At 44.7% G+C, this 21,335-nt stretch overlaps 1 protein-coding gene across 1 annotated transcript in view; it reads right to left on the bottom strand.

Annotated features, from left to right (window-relative positions):
* Positions 1–730: 730 nt before the first annotated feature.
* The window catches only part of LOC108796091 (solute carrier family 35 member F2-like), a 26,350-nt gene continuing 5,745 nt past the window's right edge, over positions 731–21,335 (bottom strand). The window contains exons 2-8 of the mRNA XM_018567482.1: positions 16,397–16,572; positions 14,615–14,742; positions 12,123–12,282; positions 10,348–10,504; positions 4,713–4,765; positions 2,834–2,988; positions 731–1,000 (exon numbers count right to left, since the gene is read on the bottom strand). Coding sequence (XP_018422984.1) covers positions 794–1,000; positions 2,834–2,988; positions 4,713–4,765; positions 10,348–10,504; positions 12,123–12,282; positions 14,615–14,742; positions 16,397–16,572 — 1,036 coding nt within the window. The 3' untranslated portion in view covers positions 731–793. The remainder of the gene's footprint in view (positions 1,001–2,833; positions 2,989–4,712; positions 4,766–10,347; positions 10,505–12,122; positions 12,283–14,614; positions 14,743–16,396; positions 16,573–21,335) is intronic.

Raw genomic sequence — 21,335 nt, 5'->3', positions numbered from 1 at the left:
GATGCTTAAGTCTATTTATAAATATCTGGTGATCCTGCCAAATGATGAGGGTTGTCATCCTATCAAAAGAAGTGGCTATCCAATGGTTCTACTGGCAGTCACATTTACAAAGTGTTCCACTGGTCTTACTGTCATGGGCAGCCTACATCACATCTATGATTTTGTAGCTTGACCATAACTCTACTTCAAGACATTTAAAAAAACAGGAATTTCCATCAAACACAATAAATCTGAGATATTGTTCTTTTTCGAAAATCTGTCATCAGGCTGAGCCACAATGATCAAGGTATCTCCCTAGACACCAATTAGAAATCAAGCTTCATTCTCTAGTGCAGGTTTTAATGTGACTGGTGTCTATGATGGAGATTCAAAAGTTTTTATCTTAGACACTTGACCAAATAACGGTTAAGGTGTCCATAATCTTCTAATCATCTCAGGTTTTTAAAACCAATGGGCAACCTTGTAAATATCATCTTTGTTTTTTATAAAAGGCAACCTTGTGAATATTCCATGCTTCAAACACAAATCCCTTTAGAGCTCTAGTTGTATCCACAATGTAGGTCCAGGCTGTATTTGAAGGCCGGGAAGGAAACCACCAAGTTGCACAGATTCGGCAACTCTCTTTTGTTGGGTGAAAAGACAAAGAAACTGGTTCTGGTTTACCTCATGAGAATGTTTAAAATCTTTAAAAAAAAAAAAAGTTTATTGCATGTAAAAAAAAAATTGTGTTCATCTTTCTTAAAATTACAAAAAGGACAACCGAACATAAAAAATCTTCAAAAAGGCACCATACTTAGTCCTGACGGTCTATAGAGAGATCCTCTGGTATGTGATGTAGAGGGGTCTCAGACTCAGGTGACCCCTCCTGTTTCATACCACCATTCTCAATCCCTTCATTAGTCCTCCCAGATGGCGGCTCAGCGCTGTAAGAAGATGTACTGCAGTACATGATGAATCCCACTATACACACGACAAACGCCAGAATGTAGAGAACGGAAAACTGCAGAGGGAAAAAAAATTAAACTTAAAATTTGGTAATGCTAACTTTGTATTGAAGATTAGTGGCTATGACAATATTGCATTGATGTTTAGGGAAACAACTTTAACTTTGATTGGTGTTTCTTTATTTATGACACATATTTATATAGTTTATCAATCATTTACATTCACATCAGTCCCTGCCCTCATAGAGTTTACAATCTAAAGGTGCCCATACACTTTACAATTTTCTGCAGATTTTCTGTGGTCAGATGGAAAAAGTGCAACAGATTGGCCCAGCTGGAGATTACTCCATCCACACAGTTAAGTGTAGATGGAGGAATCTGTTGCACCTTTTCCATCTGACCACAGAAAATCTGCAGATAATTGTAAAGTGTATGGGCAGCTTAAGAGTCCAATCCATGGAGCTTACAGTCTAAGCCAATTAACCTACCAGCTTGTCCTTGGAGTGTGGAAGGAAACTGGTGTACCAAACACAAAGCACAGGGAGAACATGCAAACTCAATGCAGATAGTATTTCTGGCCAAACCAGGATTAAAACCAGGGTTCTCAGTGCTGCAAGGCAGAAGTGTTAACCACTGAGCCAATGTGATGGTGTTCAGGACCATTAAAGACTGCTTGAAAATGAAGCCATTAGAAGAGAGATCCTCTACTAAAGCGGTGAAGTTAAGCAGCAGGGGAAAAGAGCTGACATTAACCAACAGACATTCTATATGCTTTGGTTCACTGTACTAAATGTTCAAAGCCAAGGCTGGCATTACAGTCACCAGCATACCACGTTTCTGAGATAGGGAATATTGTTTTCTACTTTCTTTTGGAAGAAATCTGAGAATCCACTTCTGTCTGCATTCTTGGAATGTAAAAGTAGTGCCCAGAAACAAACAGTCTCTGTTAAGCTTGCCATACACGTATAGATTATCTGCAGAATTGCTATGGTCAGATGGAAAAAGTGCTCCATCTAGGCTAAACTGTGTGGATGGAGAAATCTCCCACTGGGCCAAGCTTCAGTGTCTTGCTAGTCGGCCCTGCTGCCTCTCCAAATATCTGAACAATTCCTGCATCCAATTAAATCAGATTTTTCAGGTATTTGGAGAGTCAGTGGGGCCGACTAGCAAGATACTGAGGCTTGGCACAGTGGGAGATTCAGTTTAGCGTAGATGGAGGAATCTGTTGCACTTTTTCTATCGGACCATAGAAAATCTGCAGATAATCTATAGGTGTATGGCCAGCTTCACTTGAAAAGACATGATGCTCTCCTATTTCTGGGTCCTGCGTGAAGTCAGGAACTGGAAATGAGCTGATAATGGTCCACCTGGTGGTAGTGAAATAGTGGTAGTGAAATAGTGGTAGCTGCAGGGGAAACAGTTAAGCCACCATTGGGTGGATAAAATCCCCTGCAATGGTGGTAGAACCTCTGGGGACCTCTCACAAAACCTAGAACCCCAGTTGAGGAACCCTGAGCTATGGTATGTGTCCATGGGTGGACAACACTTTCTTTTTCTCAGGGTTGGCCATTCTTTTCTCTACTCTAGAGACTAGAGTATAGTCATGCATCTTAGGCATAACTGTGTGATAGATCTATCAAAAGGGGACTTTAAAAAAAAAAAAAAAAAAAGTCACTTCTATGTTGTGCCTTACTTGCCCAGGTCCATCTGTACAAACTGCATTGGAAACAATATCTACAACTAGTTTCAATGTTAATGGGACAAAATGCCACACAGTGTGAGGGGTGTTTGGAGGTACATTTGGCCAGTGCTTGGATATACCCTTTTAAATTGGGCAACAATAAACAATACAATAATAACTGTTAGATTATAATAAGGTGTTTACTGACCGCGTATCCAAATAAAAAGAGGCCAAAGAAGAGACTGTAGATGTCGGCGGTTAGGATGCCTAGGTTGACGGAGGTGGCACTGCTGACTTTCATGACAAGTGGCATCACACTGTACAGACCGAACATGCACAAAGCAAAACCTGCAAACAGCAATCCTACAATACAAAAATAAAAAGACTGTTAACTAGGGATGCACCGATATATCGGTCTCCGAAACATATCGGCCGAAAATTGCACTTTTGGCAAAATTTCAAAAGTGCCATTTTCTGGCCGATATAGCGGTGCATCCTATTCTCTCCTCCCCGCTGGACGCTGCTCTGTGTCCCAGCGCGGAGGAGAGAAACTGTCGAAGGCGGCCAAGCGCTGCGGGAGGAGAGCGCTGTAAGCGGCCGGTCAGCCTCCTGTCACAGATAAGGAGAGCGGTGTGGGCGGAGACAGCCAGTGCTGTCACAGGAGGCTGAGCTCCGCTCGCTCAGCCTCCTGTGACAGCTGTCAGGATGGAGAGCGGGTACAAACACTCAGCAATCAGTGATCGCTGAGTGTTTGTAAATCATTGAGGTCATGGTATGTTGACTATATCCTCAATTATGGCACCCCAGTCACGCCTGGCAGATTGCGCGGTTTCCCGCCACAATACCGCCCGTGCAATCAGACATAATCACGGTTGAAAACACTGCATGGTGCGTGTTACAAAAAAAGGTACATGTACCTTTTTTCAGTGATTGCCACACGGATGTAACTCCACTGAAAGCAATGGGGCCGTGCGGCAACTGCTGCATGCAACCGCACACGATCGCCCAAGTCTGCACCAGCCCTAAAGGGTAAATTCACTTTCCCAAGTAATTTGGAAAAATTGAATTGCCTGCTCAAATCTGGCCCCCTCCCACTATACTTACCTTTCAGGGATCCTTCCATCCGCCAATATGGGTGTACTATCTGTAACTGTGCCATGTATTCTGAATTTCGCTCGCAAATTGCAAGCACTCGTTGGTCAGCGCGGTCACCTGACGCCACTGACCAATGAGAAGCTCTTCTTGGCACTGCTAAATACGGTTTTAGGTAAAATTTATTTTTTTGTATCAGGACAAGTAGATTGTCATGAGGGATAAGTAGATCGGGCCCCCGATCTCCTCAATCTCCCCGGGTCCTCAATCTCTTTTTCTATTTTTAAACCTCTACTATTTTTTTACACCTCTAATATTTCCCCGAAGCACTAAAAGGAAAGTAAAAAATAAAAATATTTAATAAAAACAAATAAATAAAAATATAAAAAAATATTTAAAAAATGTAAACGTTTAAAAAAAATATATATATATATTTTAATTTTTTTTGAAAAAGTTAGAATAAAAAACAATTTTCAGATTCGGTTTCGGCCTGACATTTTTTTTCAATTTAGTTCGTTCTTGAAATTTTCATTTTGGTGCACCTCTACCATTAACAATAGAGCCTTTTAAATTCAAATATGATATATACATATACCAGGGGTGGCCAAACTCCAGCCCTCCAGCTGTGGTGGAACTACAAATCCCATGAGGCATTGCAAGACTGACAGCCACAAACATGACTACCGGAGAGAGATGCATCATGGGATTTGTAGTTTCACCACAGCTGGAGGGCCGAAGTTTGGCTACCCCTGACATATACAGTATATACGTGGCACACATCTCAATGTGTGCATCTCTTGGGCCCCTCTGCTATTACCACTTTTTGGGAGCTCGTCTCCTTCCCGAAGTTCTCACATCTGCAAGCACCTTAAATTTGATACTAATTTATTATTCCAAATATTAACAACCTTATCATAATGTAAAGTCAAGTGTAGGGTGTAGTAAATAATTCTTTACTGTAATCTTACCATCAGTAAGGACAATCATTTACTTACCTATTTGCCAATTCCACTGGATGTTGATAACCGCATTGTATTCAAGGATCATGCTGAAGATGAAAAACCAATAGTGTGAAAATAAACAAATGGTACTGGACAGACAATGTGCAACCAACATGTCCCTTAGTACAAGATTTTAGCAGAGTTGTTAAAGCATTTGGTGAAACCTTACAGGGTTGGTTGAGGAGAAGCCTGCAGGAAACTCTGACAATTTGATAGAGGCTGACAAGTGCTTTACTTCTTTTTATTTCTAATTATTTTTCATCATACAAATATTTAGGGGAGTGCTTTCTCCAAGCCGACGGATCCCAGTCTAGCTTCCGATGAGGAGGCTCTGTGCTAATTTTTTTTCTGCTGCCTTTAGCTTGCCACTTTGCCTTGCCAGAATCAGAATCAGCTGTGGCCACTGCTTTTTTTTTTTAAACATCTAAAAATGGAATCAACCTAGAACAGGAAGTGCCTGTTTTATAGTGGGCAGGATCTATTGTGTCCTCTATTTAGTTTTTGAACTTTTGCGGATATGATGTTTCTGCTGCAAAAGGGCTGGTACCCAACATATACCAAATGTCACGTGCAAAGCACTTTTTGGTCAGATTGATAATGCAAGTCATTTAGCAGGCTGATAAAAGAACTCACACAACTCTAACCATCCCTTTAGACAATATAATTTTCATATACTTAGTGGACAGAGAACATTACAGATCTCTCCCAGCACTGCTGGCACCTACACTAACCTTGCCCGATGCCATGCAGTAGAGCCATCAGAAATTTTGGGGCCCCTTACACAGCTTTAGGCCTGGGCCCCCGTACCAACACTGCACAGGCCGGTCCACTGGCTGTCCAATCGAGTCCACCCACTGGCCGTCCCTCCGGGTTCTTCAATGCACCCACTTTTATTTAACACTATTACAACTTAATATATGCGACTGATGTGTACTCCAAAGCACAGGCAACAGGTAACACAGACTCTGCTGGGATGACACCGCATAGGTAACACCGACAGTTCCCGGGTGACACCGCACAGGTAACACCGACAGTTCCCGGGGTGACACCGCACAGGTAACACCGACAGTTCCCGGGGTGACACCGCACAGGTAACACAGACAGTTCCCTGGGTGACACCGCACAGGTAACACAGACAGTTCCCTGGGTGACACCGCACAGGTAACACCGACAGTTCCCGGGGTGACACCGCACAGGTAGCACCGACAGTTCGGAAATGACACCGCACAGGTAGCACCGACAGTTCGGAAATGACACCGCACAGGTGGCACCGACAGTTCGGAAATGACACCGCACAGGTAGCACCGACAGTTCGGAAATGACACCGCACAGGTAGCACCGACAGTTCGGAAATGACACCGCACAGGTAGCACCGACAGTTCGGAAATGACACCGCACAGGTAGCACCGACAGTTCGGAAATGACACCGCACAGGTAGCACCGACAGTTCGGAAATGACACCGCACAGGTAGCACCGACAGTTCCGAAATGACACCGCACAGGTAGCACCGACAGTTCCGAAATGACACCGCACAGGTAGCACCGACAGTTCCGAAATGACACCGCACAGGTAGCACCGACAGCTCCGAAATGACACCGCACAGGTAGCACCGACAGTTCCGCAATGACACCGCACAGGTAGCACCGACAGTTCCCGGGGAGACACTGCACAGGTAACACTGACAGTTCCCATGGTGACACTGCACAGGTAGCACCGACAGTTCCCGGGGTGACACCGCACAGGTTACACCCACAGTTCCCGGGGTGACACTGCACAGGTTACACCCACAGTTCCCGGGGGGACACTGCACAGGTAGCACCGACAGCTCTGAAATGACACCGCACAAGTAGCACCGACAATTCCGAAATGACACCGCACAGGTAGCACCGACAGTCCCAAAATGACACCGCACAGGTATCACCGACAGTACCAGAATGACACCGCACAGGTAACACTAACAGTTCCGGAATGACACCGCACAGGTAACACTAGCAGTTCCGGAATGACACCGCACAGGTAACACTAACAGTTCCGGAATGATACCGCACAGGTAACACTAACAGTTCCGGAATGACACCGCACAGGTAACATTGATCGTTCTGGAATGACACCGCATCACACAAACCAACATTATAAAAGTCCCCACCTAATCTCTCCTCCTGCCCTCTGAGCAGGTTTTTTGCTGATGTTGCCTCGTGTCAGCCCATTAATTTCAATGGGCTGCCGCACACACACCAAAGAAGCTGTTGTTATTTTAAAGATACGGGTAAAGTTCCTCTTTAAGCATATAGCACAAATGTCAAAGAGATGTGATTAGAACTTTTCCCCTCAATTACATGTTGGAATAGAAGCCCTGAGAAAGGTACATCCATATATATATGATGAAGGTCACCTCCCATCTGTACATTCTTGATGATTTACATGAATAATTGGCAGTCAGACTAACTACCTTCAGATGACATTGCCATCTATAATCCCTGGGCCAACTCCAACTTTGAGTAAAGCCCTCCTGGATAGATCTTGACAGCAGGCAGAATGGTCTTTACGAGTCACTGGAGATCAAAAGCAACCCAACCATAATAAAACGGGCATGTGAGGTCAATGTGAACACGAGGATCAGGGAATTTATTGCTTGAGATAAAATAGAAAAAAAATTATTTCCCAATTAGATGTGATGGATCATTTCTAAAGATCCTCTCGACTAGGATACCTTGGAGGACTTATCAGAAACTTTACAAGTCCGCATGAATAAAACATATCTTACCATTAAATCACCAACCACTAAGCTCCAGTTAAGTGACTGAGGAGGCCTGAAAAGCGCAGTCTGGGAAAATGATGCGATCGGCCTGCTGCAGGCAGAAGAAAGCACTATTTTAGGCTTGCCATACACCAGCAGAATTTTCATTTCAGAATGTTTGTTTTCTACTCTTATTTTTAGTGGTGTGTAACTGACATTCATTTTTGACAATAGTGTTGTCACTATTGAAACTAAGAAACTAAGTCACTAAGAAAATCAAAGCAGCTTGGACATCCCCCCCCCATTAAATGAACTAATTAAATTCATCCCTAGATCAAAACAAGCACTTAGTCCTTGCAGTGCAGGGGTAGCCCCACTGCAAGGGTTGATTTGAATAAATCCTGGAGGTCTTATTTAATGAAATGTCACTTGTAACATTTCAATAAAGTTCTAAAAGAAAGAAAAAAGATAAATAGTGCATTTGTAGTTTCAAAAGCATTTTCTATTTTTTTTTTTAATCTGCAGCTCTCATAAAAAAAAAACAAAAAAAAAACCCAGTGATCCTGCCCTGCAAGTCTCTGTTTGTCTCCTGATATAGAGTGACAATTGTAATGACACATTGCAAGGGCATGGCTGACCGATATCACCGTCAGGAAATGCACCCTGAGAAATGACATGCGGCCATCACTGGAATGTAGACAGGAAGTGGCTGCAAAAAGCACTGAGATGCAACAAAGAATGGAAAAAGGTAAATGGTATTTTATGCAAAATAAATAAAGGAAACGATTTCGAATATGCAGAGCTTTAGCAAACTACAAGTCCATTCATGCTTTACATTTACAGGCTACTGGAACTATGTTTACTCTAAGACCATCTACCAATCATATTGCTTTAATTGTGCACCATTCAGATAATAGTTTATTGGAAGGCAGCAGTGAGGTAGCAGGATCTTAAAGAGGTCATTTCCACCCTCCTTTTTCTAACTTCTTTACAGCTTTCTCTTCTAAATCTATTATCAATTGAATACGGTACATCAGAACTGTTATCACTTCATACTGTATCTGATGTGGATATGGCTTATGGCTGTGGCTTAGTCCTACTTAATACTGCCCTACCTAGAATTCTACACACCTAGCAGAGTATTAAAGTGTAGTTCCATCTTTGCAGCGGTATTTGAGAAACCTCCAATATATTTTTGTTATGCATATCAAAAAATAATTAAAGTGGAAGTAAACTTAAAAAAAAAAATAAACTGTTAAAAAGTACAAGCAGAAGAGACATGCAAATTGGTCAGCGATGGAGGAGGGCACACTTGTCAGGTAAAAAATAGGGATGCACGATACCGATACCAGTATCTGTGCCGATACCGAGTATTTGGGCGAGTACAAATGCTCCGATACCTTCCCCGATACCGGAACTTCGCAGTGCCACGAGGGAACATGGAGCCGGCTCCCCGACCAATCAGTAAGCTGGGCGGTGGGTAATGACTCGCCTCCCGGCTTCCTGATTGGCTGGGAAGCCGGCTCCATACCGATTGGCTGGGAAGCCAGCTTCCCAGCAAATCAAGAAGCCAGGCGGCGGGTAATGACACGCTGCCAGGTTTCATGATTGGCCGGGAAGCCGGCTCCATACTGATTGGCTGGGAAGCCAGCTTGCCACCAAATCAAGAAGCCAGGCGGCGGATAAGGACACGCTGCCCGGCTTCCTGATTGCCCGGGAAGCTGGCTCCACGCTAGCGGAAGTAGTCGAAAAAATGGTATCGTTGCATAACTAGCAAAAAGTGACAAAAGTTGAAATGACCTTTTGCAACTTTACTTTGGGTTTAAATAATATACTCCTACCTTCCTAGTCGTTTCTTTGGAGCAGGTTTATACATAGAACTCTACTGCATACACACATTGCAAGATTTTTTAACAATAGAAACAGCATGCTTCTATTGTTGGAAACTCTGGCAATATGTGCTTATTTAGGGACACTGCAGGGACTGACAGGATTGACAGTGCATCAATATACTGTACAATGTACTACCCCAAGTGTTAAGATCTTTTAGCCTTTGTTAGGACAGACAGTGTGCACATCTAGCTTACAACTATTAAGGAAGATCAGCCAGCGCAGTACAGGCAGGTTAGTATTGCAGAAAGAGCTGAATTTTTATTTTCACAGGACTATGGATTTATAAACAAAATGTACAAAGTGCAATAAGGCTTTAGGGCCTGTTCACACCATCTCCAGCCCAGCGCTTTTTTTTTTTATTTGCACCAAAAATGCATACACACTAATTACTGTACAATTATTTTAAATGAGGCTAGTTCAAAAGATTCAGATGGTGGCTATGGGTCAGTGCACTTTACATGCTGGCCATATGCCCCATTTACACGGGCACCATCTGATTCGATCAGCAGGGGATCCGTGCACGGATGGATGCCATTCTGAGCTTTATGCACAAATGTTAAGTTTACGGGGAGTCGCATGTAAGCGGACATGCATCCGCTTACACCCGATTACCTCTGATCTGTCATGTTTTGGTCTGTTTCACGTTTTACGCACCTCTATCGTTCATTTTTTTTTTTCAGACCTAGACGGAGTCAGGGCAAATCGTATGTAAATGGACGCATGTCCGTTTATGTCCAGCTGCCCATAGAGAAAGATTGGGCTTCTGATCACATCCACCTGAAACCGGACAGACGGAATTGGTACCACCCATGGGAAAGGGGCCTAACTAAATAATCCCCTATTAGTTAAATCATCAGTCTGAAAGCATGGAGCAGTGAGGCAGCAGAAGTGGGCTTTTCATGACCCACAACCTCATGAAAATGATGCTGCAGAGACAAGAGTATCGCTTCTGTCCAAAAGTAATGTTATGAGAGTAATGTTAACGATCAGACTCTTACAGCTGTATGCCGCTGATGAACGTCCCGAAGAGGCCCAGCATCCCCAGGAACTCCTCCCGAGTCAGGTTCTTCACCACATATTCCTCGGTCACATTAGAAACCGCATACAGGCATGCTGCGAGGATAACCAGGGCGTCTCCGATCAACATGTCACTGGCTGCAACAACAACAAAAATCAGCACATAAAGTGATGCAAACTATGATATTCAATTTAGATTGGGAATGTGCCACAGAAAAAAGGTTCAGATACTTTACATATATGTAGCCCTGTACTAGGGATCATTTAACCCATTCATGTTAGCAGAGGATAATTGTAAATGTATTGTTGCAGGCACTCTATATGTACATGTACTATATACGACATATAGAATGCACTGAACAATAGATTTACAATTATCCTCTGCTAATATGAATGGGTTAAATGATCCGTAGTACATAATATGTAGCCCTGTACTACGGATCATTTAACCCATTCATGTTACCAGTGGAGAATTGTATATCTATATGTACTGTACATATCGAGCACAAATGTCCCGTACATTGCAGCATTAGCTTTACAATAATCCCCTGCTAACATGAATAGGTTAAATGATCCTTAGTGCAACTACATGTTATGTACTATGGATCATGATTTAACCTATTCATGTTAGCAGGGGATAATTGTAACTCTATTACTGCCGTGTGCTGGACGTATGTGCTGTATATGTATTATGGATCATGATTTAACCTATTCATGTTAGCAGGGCAGAATTGTGAGCGCCTCCCACAAGCTGAGCACCAAGATGCGATGCAGCGTTCCTGCCCAGCGCCGACTACAAGAGGCATCGCGTGAGGCTACGGGGATCGGAGTGAAACTGTGAGTAAGGGAAGCTGGGACGGGGCTGGCTGTAAATCTATTGCTATAGTGTACTGGACGTGTGTAATGTATATGTAGTGCATATATACAGCACACACCTCCACTACACTCCAGCAATAGAGTTACAATTCTCCACTGCTAACATGAATAGGTTAAACCATGATCCATAGTACATAACATGTAGTTGTACTATGGATCATTTAAAGTCACCTGTCCCTTTAAGAAAAAGTATCGGTAATTGGTATCGGCAAGTACATGAGGGGATGTACTTGTACTTGTACTTGGGCCTGAAAAAGTGGCATCGGGACATCCCTAATAGAATGTATTGTTAATGGAGTATTCACACACCACAAGATAGACAAGTATGTTGCATCTACAGTATAAACAAATCAATGACAAAGAAATGATTTAGGAATGTCCAGATACCAGTGCCAATACTTTTCATGAGTACTTCCAGGGTTGCAGCAGGTGCAGCTTGGACCTGGCTCTGGGGCTCCACCACTGTCCTGAAATCATTAGTCTGTATTGTTTTAGAAAAACGGTCACATGACAATGCTCCGTACGCTTCTTAAAAATGACAGCTGCCTCCTAACTTTTGAATTTTTCTCTAGTCTAGTCCTGGAGTTGGAAAATATCTGTACATGTACCGAGTGCGGTACTTGGTATCTGGACATCCCTAAAATTATTGATCACTGTAGAAACAAATACTGCCATACAGTCATGAACAAGCTTAATTTTTCTTTGCCTGGCCATACACTCATCACATTTCCTCCTAGTCCTGTGGACAAGCCTTCAATTGACTTCAGCCGAAGGAGCTGATGCGAAAATCCTCAGCAGAACATTGACCTCCCTTAAACATCTTACTTAAAATGAAGCTTGACTTGGTAGGACACAGAATTGTTTTTATTAGGTGTCTAACCTTTGCCGCTTTCTCTTCCAGATAGAACATCTGCTCCAACCATGGTGCCAACTCCCAACAGACAGACCACAACAGCAATATAATGGATCAATTTGTATCTTGAGTGAAGGATAAACCAAGACAGTGCCATCAGTACAGGGATTCCAACACAGTCCAGAAGCTATATGGCCAAAAAGGAGGAAAAGTCAATGAGGACAGATTGAAAACGCCAGGGATCAGGAGTGTTCACTGTATTGTGCTTAACCTCTTGCCGTCCGCCCGTAGTAAAAAAACGGACGGACGGCACTGCAGCATCTGTTTCATTTCAGTACAGCGCTGCATGACGGAATAAATGTCAGTTAAAGTACCGCAGCGCTGAATACTGAAAAATGGCCTGGATGGGAAGGGGGTTTAACACCGCGGATGTCAACTGGTTAAAGCACTGAGCTGAGCACTTCCAGGTTCACTGCACACAGGAGGGATCAGGGAACTGATATTGCCCAATTCCCAACTACTCTCCATCCTACAAAAATTTGCACTGGCCCTAGCCTAGGAGAGGTAGGTGAGCCTGGGGATCATAGCTGGGGCAGCTCTCACAGCCGTATGTAGCTATAAGTGATTGCGTGGCTTGTTTCAACCCTGCCAAAAAGCATAGGACAAGTCCTTTGCAGTCAAGGGGTTAAAGGAGAACTATGAGATGAGTGATTTCCACTCACCTCATAGTTCTAGCCGACCTGTCACAATGAGACTGTCACAGGTCGGCTCAGTAGATCGGGAGGTGAGCGAACAGATACCGGCGTTCGCTCACCTCTCGATCCTGTCACAGCTCTCTGCCGTAACAGGGGAGGGGCTGGATTCCCCCTCCCTGCTCCGATCCGCCAGCGCTGACTGGGGGAACGGACAGGGGATGGGGCGGGTACAGCTGGCTCTGCCTCTAGATAGGCAGAGCCAGCTGTCACTCACGCAGCTGGGCGGATCTCGACATCGATGTCGGGATCTGCTCCGGCTGCAGCGTCTCAGTATACTGAGCTTAGGGTAACGGGAGGACGCTAGTTTGTGCCCTCCTGTTACCCTAAGGAGAACTATGGGAAAAAGCCCTGACCCCATAGTTCTCCTTTAAGGGGTGGACCATCTAAAACTGATAGTTGAGTTTTTTGCAAATACTGGAAAGCTCACACGACCTACTTGTAGCTCTCAAGGACTCTTCCTGATTTCTCACTTACTTTAAAATAATGGACTATACACTAATAAGGATTGAAAGTCAAAATGAAAAGGTAGACAAGAAATACGGCATGGAACAGAACAAAAGTTTTCGGAGCCATGATCTTGACGTGGGATTTTTAGGTGTTATTATTGGTATCATTTGGCTTTATTTTGCACCAGCGAACAATAAATTGGCTCATCTATTAGGAGGTACTTGCATGCATAGATAAGGTGACTGACCAGGTACACCACGGGGGGTGATCAATGCTGATCCTCAATAGGGAAATGTGCATCCCAAATGTTATTGGTATTATATAGGTGGGTGAGCTCCTGGTTCTTATGGGGACTTCTTAAAGGGTTTTTGATTTTTGTGGGACTTTTATTGTGCTTTGTTACTAATAAAGAATATGTATAAAGATATATTTATTGACTTGATGCTTTGCTCTTGGTTAGGATTGCTTTTATTTGTAGGATTATGTTTTGGTGCTGATTAGGGAAGTAAATACTTTTCTGGATTAAGCTATTGCTAGAAAGCAGGTTAAAGGACAACTCCAAGTTTTTATCAAATTAACCCTTGCAGTGGGGCTACCACTGCAATGGTTAAGTGCTTGTTTAGGTTTAGGGGTGAAAATAAAGAAGATATAGTCACCTGAGCCTCTGTCCTGTGGTGGCTGCTCACCTCTCTCCCCCTCCGCTCCGGCATCTCCCTCTGTGTCCTCACGTCTAATGCAGGAGAATGGACCTGAATTAGACCTGATTATGTCAGCAGGGCTTAGCCCGGGGAAGAAGAGGCTGTGGGGAATGGTCTACGAGCCAGGCAGGATCAAGGATCAGTTGAGTATTTTCTTTATTTGCACCCCCTAGACCAGATAGAGTGGGGAATGGTTAGAACCTCTTTTGGGTTTTCACTTCCATCTATGTCCCAGCTGGGGAGGTTCAGACCAGTCCCCGCAGCCTCTTCTCCCCCGGGCTCCGGCGGTCTAAGCTCCACCAATTTCCTCATCTCCCATACTAGTTCATTGACTTGCATAGGACATAAGGACGCTGAGGGACATACCACAGTCAGAGAAGAGGAAAAAAGAAGGCTGCGGGGACCAGTCTGGCAGCCAGGCAGGATCAAGTGGGTATTTTTTTTTAGTTGAGACCCTAGACCAAAATGAGCACTTAACCCCTGCAGTGCAGGGGTAGCCCCATGGCAAGGGTTCATTTTTTTTACATGCCCAGAGATCTTCTTTAAAATGATCTTGTAAGAGTTGAAGTTAGGAAGGTTAATGGGGTAAAAAAGAAACCAACTTAAGTTTTTGCCTTACCTGGACACTAGTGAGGGTAGTATACTGGTAGGCTTTCACAATGGAATAGTTTGCTTCTACATCGACAATACCAAGAAGTAGATACTTCCACCACTTGTGTCTCACTATGTACAGAAGCCCGTTCTCTCCTGTGCAATACAGAAACAGAAATGTTCAGCTACTTCCTTACAAAATGGGTTCAGTGCACAAAGCTATTTTACACAGAATTTTAAACGGCTGGTTTGTGTGGTCGACTCAAGTAATGTCAGGATTCAAAAACTTTTCCAATCCGGACTACAATTTAATATCCTTTAACAGACCTTAGGCTGGGTTCACACCTAGGCGTATTGCATATGCGCGTTTGTCGCGCGTTTTTACCGCAATTCGCGGTAAAAAAAACGCGCGACAAACACGCGTTTCCGAGGGCTACTTGGCTGTATCCCAGTGGAAACGCCCGACCAAAACGCCCCAAAGAAGTACATGGACTTCTTTGGGCATAGGGCGGTTTCCTGCGCGTTCGTACTCGCGGAAAAACGCCCAGATGGGAACCATGCACATTGAAAATAATGGCATTTCCCGGTTTGAGCGTTTTTCTGCGAGTACGAACGCGCGTAAAAACGCCCAGGTGGGAACCGGGCCTTAGGCCTCACGCACACGGGTCTAGTAGCTGCGGCTGGTGATTCCTGCAGGAATCCCAGGTGGGTTCGTACAATTTAATGACACACTGACAGCTGCTGCATGTGTCCGTGGCCGTCTGCTTGTAACAATACATTGAATGATTACCTGCGGATCAGGATAGCTGCTTGTCCCCAGACCTATCATCTACTGCATGGATCCACCTGAGATTCCTGCTGAAAGAATCTGCAAGTTCTTGCTGCAGGAACCCTCAGCCGCAGCTTCTAGTCATGTGTGCATCAGGCCTTAGGGCAAAGGAACAGGTTTGGTCTACACTTTTCTTCCCCCCTCCCAGCAGTCCTATGTCCTAATAAAGTGAAGATCAGATAGTCAACAGCACACATGTAATGGAATCATAGATTCTGCCTCAAATTATATGAAATCATCGTCACAACTGGCATTATACTACCAACGTTTTGGGGCCCTTCCTCAGGGTGACGTAGTGACGTTATGGTGACTATCTGATCTTCACTTGGAGAACCATACAGCACCATCCGTGTCATCACTATGCACACCAATCTGCAAGGTCACAACACTGTATGGAGTGCAGGTGAAAAATGACACTATTGCTAGGCCCTATTCACACTTGCATTTAGAGGCAGTCTGATGAACTTCTCCGTGCGACTCAGTGGTGTTTATGTGAACATCTGACTGCAATTGCTTCCATGTAAATTGGACAGATGATTGCCCTAGATGGCAACTGTTTTGCATAAACACCCCTGAATCTCACAGAGGAATTTGCAATACTGCCCCTAAACGCAAGTCTGAATGGTGCATTATACGCACCTCTCCCTTGACCCCCCCTTCACTGGAGCTGGAAAAAAAAAAGAACCCTTTGCCTTATGACAGCGATGGACTAATTAGCACTATCGCATGTGAAGACCATGGCCATGTATAAGCTATAAGTCCAGCAACTTGTAGCTGTATAGAGTATAGGTTGCAGGGAGGGCCAAATTAAAGTGAACCTGTTGATTTGCCCTGTGTGGTTAAAGCACAAGTTTGAAGAGGCATAAGAAAAGTTGGTTTACAGCTCATGCTTAACATATACTTCAGCTTGGAAGTTGATGTTACAAGTAGGACTTGACCAATATAGAAGGTAACAAAAAAGTTAACCAATTTTACTCTTACCTGGCCTAAACGCCAGCCAGACCGTGTAAACCATGAACAGCAGGCAATAGTTCAGAAAGCTCTGCAGCATCGGCGTGTCCACCCTATATCGCTCTGCCAAATACTGGCTGGTCACCGCAGTCCCGCATATGAAGAGAGACAGCAACTGGCCCATAAGAAGAGTCTTCAGGACATACCTGCAAAGGCAAATAACAGCAACCAAGAAGAATGTACACTTGTAGAAGCAAGAAATGTTAAAGAGGAACAAATGTATTATATTTCTAATCAAAATTTGAAAAAAAAAAATAAAATAAAAAATTTATGAATCCGCTGCAGAACAGCCGTTCCAAAAACGCCACTAGCTCTGACTCTATTACAGACAGCCAATGGCCCAGGATGAAAATAGATCACAGAGCCCACACACCATGATTAAGCACTCAATGGTGTAAAACTCATCGACATCTTCTATACTGTTGTGTTCCATTTACAATAAAGTCTCATGGAATCTCTCACTGGCTCTGTGATCTATTTACAAACAAAAAGTGTCTAAAATCTTAGAAGCGGATTTATAAATATTCTGTCCCATGTATAGCTTGTCTTTTAGATTGTAAGCTCTCAGGGTCAGGGTCCTCCTTATCATCTTGTCTTGAATTGTATTGTGATTGTAATGTCTTCTTTACATTGTAAAGCGCTGTGCAAACCATTGGCGCTAAATAAATCCTGTATAATAATAATAATAATAATATTAAAATAATAGCTGGATGGCTTCCATTTGCATGGCACTACATTTCTACTATGAGCCTGTATATTCGGTGATACCTTTGTCAGCACCTTAAAAGGAGAACTATGAGGCGAGTGCTTTTCACTCACCTCATAGTTCTAGCCTACCTGTGACAATGAGACTGTCACAGGTCGGCTCAGTAGATCGGGAGGTGAGCGAACACATAATGGCGTTTGCTCACCTCTCGATCCTGTCACGGCTACCTGCCGTGACAGGGGAGGGGCTGGATTCCGCCCTCCCTGCTCGGCCAGCGCTGACTGGAGGAACGGATGGGGAGGGGGCGGGTACAGCTGGCTCTGCCTCTAGATAGGCAGAGCCAGCTGTCAGTCACGCAGCTGGGCGGATCCAGGCACAATTGTCGGGATCCGCTTCAGCTGCGGCGTCTCAGTATACCGCGAGCAGCAGCTCGCGGTATACTGTGGCGTCTCAGTATACCACGAGCTACAGCTCGCGGTATACTGAGACTAGAGTGATGGGAGGACGCTAGTTTGTGTCCTGGTTGCTCTGGTTGCTATTGGTTACAGCATTATGGACCATGAATACTGTGTGTACACACATTAGAACAAAAGCTTGTTCAGGAATATGTACACACACACACGGACGGACTTTGTTGCCGGAAACAAAAGGAACAATGGAAATAAAACATCCTGCACCCCGCAGGTGGTCAGAAACACAGTTTGCCGGATGTACACAATATAACAGGAAGAAATGTGAGCGTTCAAGGAGAAGTAACAAAAACCCAAAACAAACAAACTATCAAACAAAATCCGCCTGAACTCCATTGAAAATATTTCAGGATTCTGGCAAGAGATCAATGATGGTCAAGATTAATATCGGGAACACGCGTCAAACTTGCACAAACGTTGAATACACTTGTGTTGCCATTACTTGGAAATGGCACCCCAAGTGCGGCACAGCAACTTTGGTTTCAACCCGCACATTCGTATGCGTGAGGACATGCAAGAAAAAAAAATTGCAACCTGTTGAACTTTTCCACATTTGATGCGCGTCCAGGGAACCAATGGGGATGCGCGCCAAATGTGGGAAACAAAGTTCCGCAAATGTTGTGAACGAGGCCTAAAGTGCAACTGAAGCCAAAACTTATTTTCTTCTGGATAGAGGAAAGAGGGATCAGAACCCCCATCAGGATTTTAATGCAACAGCGGTATTAACACTCGCCATATTTATCCAAAATGAAAACCGTGGCTTCAGTCCCCGTTCACACCTAGACGTGCTGACGCTCAAAGATAAGCATGACAAAACACTCAACACAAGAAATCCCTTTCGCTTTAATGGCCCCAGTTCATACCCGAGCGTATTGTCACAAGCTGTAAAACGTCGATGCCACAAGAAGCACACAAGCTTCTTTTTGGCAGATTACAGCGCGTTTGCTCCCCATAGACTTCAAAGGAAAGCCGCGGCAAGCGGTTTAAACATTTCTGTGTGAGATTTTGTGTGCGTTTGTCCATTGACCGCAATGCCTCTCAATCTGCCAGCTGACATGTGCGCGTGTCGAACGTGTGCAAAAATGCGCTAAACATGCTAGATGAATATGCACGCTAATATGCATGAAAATGCCCACGCCTAGGTGTGAAATCGGCCTTAGAGATACTTTAATGAATGAGAAGAATGGTCACTGGGTGGGGGGGGGATATGGCACATGCGGCTCTGTCTGGCATCCCGCTCCGTTTACAGACATCACTGGTTGACAGGAGCTAGGCAAGACGCCAGCCAGAGCACCCCAGCAACCCGTGACTTCAGTGAGCTGAGCGGGACGCCGGACAGAGCGTCACAGGTTGCTAAGAGCTTTTAGCAACCTGGGGCACTGAGGCTGCGCCCCCCCCAACACAGTTGCCGCCCCCCATTGAGATGCCACCTGAGGCAACCACCTCATTATAGGGATGGTCCTGACCACCAGCAATAATAAAATGCATACATTCAGAATGATGGGGGCCGAGGTCATCTGGCCATGTGCCGCCGACGCTGCTTACACATTGTAAATGTTTACATCTTGGTCCTGAGCTCACCAGGCAGCTCATATGGTTCATTTACCTCCCAAGGCCTCTCTCGCTCCCTCCTCACCTCCAGGACTTCTACAGACTCTCCCATCCTCTGGAACCCTCTACCCCAACCTGTCCACTTATCTCCTACTCTGTCCGCCATTTATACAACCCCTGAATTCTATCCCACCCACCGAACAACTGAAATACTTCCTCCTTCAGCTCGTCCCCCCAGCAGTTATTACCTTGTGTATCACTTTGCCCCTGCTTTTAGATTGTAAGCTCTCTTGCCCAGGGCCCTCCAAACTCCTTGCCCTGCATTGTATTAGAATTGTATTGTTTCCCTTTACTGTGTACAGACCAAAGTGAAGCTGTGTGAATGGGCCCCTAGTATACAATTCTGATCACACCGCATGTATGTGACCTAACCTGTACACCTCAGTCCCAGCAATTACCATGAGAACATCTTCCCCCAAAGACGGGAAAGGAAGTCACACATCCGGGGGTTCTGTAGAGGAGGAGGTGAGGTGGCGAGGGCAGCCTGACTGGCTTCCATATCCTCCATCCTTCAGCCAAAGAGAGAAGAGCCAAACGCATGCAGAGGAACAATGAGGCTCCAATGCATATGTGTATACTCAGCAATGCTCCGATGACCTCGAATTTCTAAACAGTTAGGATCCAATACATTTGTAAATGCAGTGATGCTCCTGTATTTGTACACAATGACGATCCAATGCAGTTGTATGTGCTCAGCGATGCTCTGACGCTCCTGTAATTGTACACAAAGAGGATCCGATGCAGTCGTATGTGCTCAGTGATACTTTAATGGTGCTGTATTTGTACACATTAAGGATCCAATACAGTTGTGTGTGCTCAGCAAAACTCTGATGGTCCTGTACTTGCGCAGAATGAGGTGCCAATACAGTTGTGCATGCTCAGTGATACTCTGATGGTCCTGTATTTGTACACAATGAGGATCCAATGCAGTTCTGTATGATCAGTGACGCTATTATGGTCCTGTACTTGCTCACAACGGAGATCCAATACAGTTGTGTGTGCTCAGTGATGCTCTGATAGTCCTGTATTTATACATAATGAGGGTCCAATGCAGCTGCCTGTGCTCAGTGATACTCTGATGGTCCTGTATTTGTACACAATGAGGATCCAATGCAGTTCTGTATGATCAGTGACGCTATTATGGTCCTGTACTTGCTCACAACGGAGATCCAATACAGTTGTGTGTGCTCAGTGATGCTCTGATGGTCCTGTATTTGTACACAATGAGGATCCAGCAGTGGCGCTGTGATGCTGTGTAATACGATGCAGAGTCCCGGATGTAAATGAACTGTGATGGTCCTGTACACAGTCCCTGTGCTCGCTGAGCAGGTGACAGCTCGGACAGTCCTGACACATCACCCTGAGCTCCGTCCGCTCACCGTGTGGATCAGATTTCTCAGGGAGGGGGCGTGTCCTGACGTCACATCTACCTAACGTGGTAGCCAGACATTACTAGACGACTCCCGGAGAAAGCACATGGCCAGAATGCTTCATCGAGTGCTGAACCATCGCTCTGACCTATGTGTGTAATACAAGCTATATACACACGTGCCGGCGTGTGCTGTGTTGTTTCAGGGCTGAGCGATGACAATGAATTGCAGCAGGTGTGAAATGGGACATTTTATATTCCAGTTTATTGCGGCTCGTAGACTTATCCTGTGAGTTTAAAGGCTAATTCCACCTTTTCAAAAACAAATGCACCACAAGAGACATGTGCATTGATTTATATTGAATTACCATATCAATTATGATTAGTGTATTGAAAGTGCGATGAGCAGGCTCCTGCAGACTGTTCTTCCAGCCCAGGTCCTTATGGATTGACCTTCTGTCATGGGGCTGGAGGAAGTCATGAATGAACTACAAGAGCAGTGATGTCACCAAACTTGTATTTGTATAATGAGGCAATTGGCTCAGGCAACAACTCATTGAGAACTGGTGGGGGTGGCCACAGTGTGCCAGGTTGCTAGCTCTGTGCCGCTTCCCGCTCAGCTCACTGATGTCATCGGTTGCCAGGAGCTGAGCAAGGACACTCTGACATGCATCTAGCTCCTGGCAATCAGGGACCCGGGTAGATTGTCCCTGCTCAGCTCCTGGCAACCGGTGACGTCAGTGAGCTGAGCGG

The sequence above is a fragment of the Nanorana parkeri genome, unplaced genomic scaffold (genome assembly GCF_000935625.1).
Source record: "Nanorana parkeri isolate BGI_ZX_2015 unplaced genomic scaffold, ASM93562v1 scaffold1054, whole genome shotgun sequence".
Classification (NCBI taxonomy): Eukaryota; Metazoa; Chordata; class Amphibia; order Anura; family Dicroglossidae; genus Nanorana; species Nanorana parkeri.
Note: the sequence above shows the minus strand (reverse complement) of the source record. Positions and strands in the feature narration are given on the sequence as shown.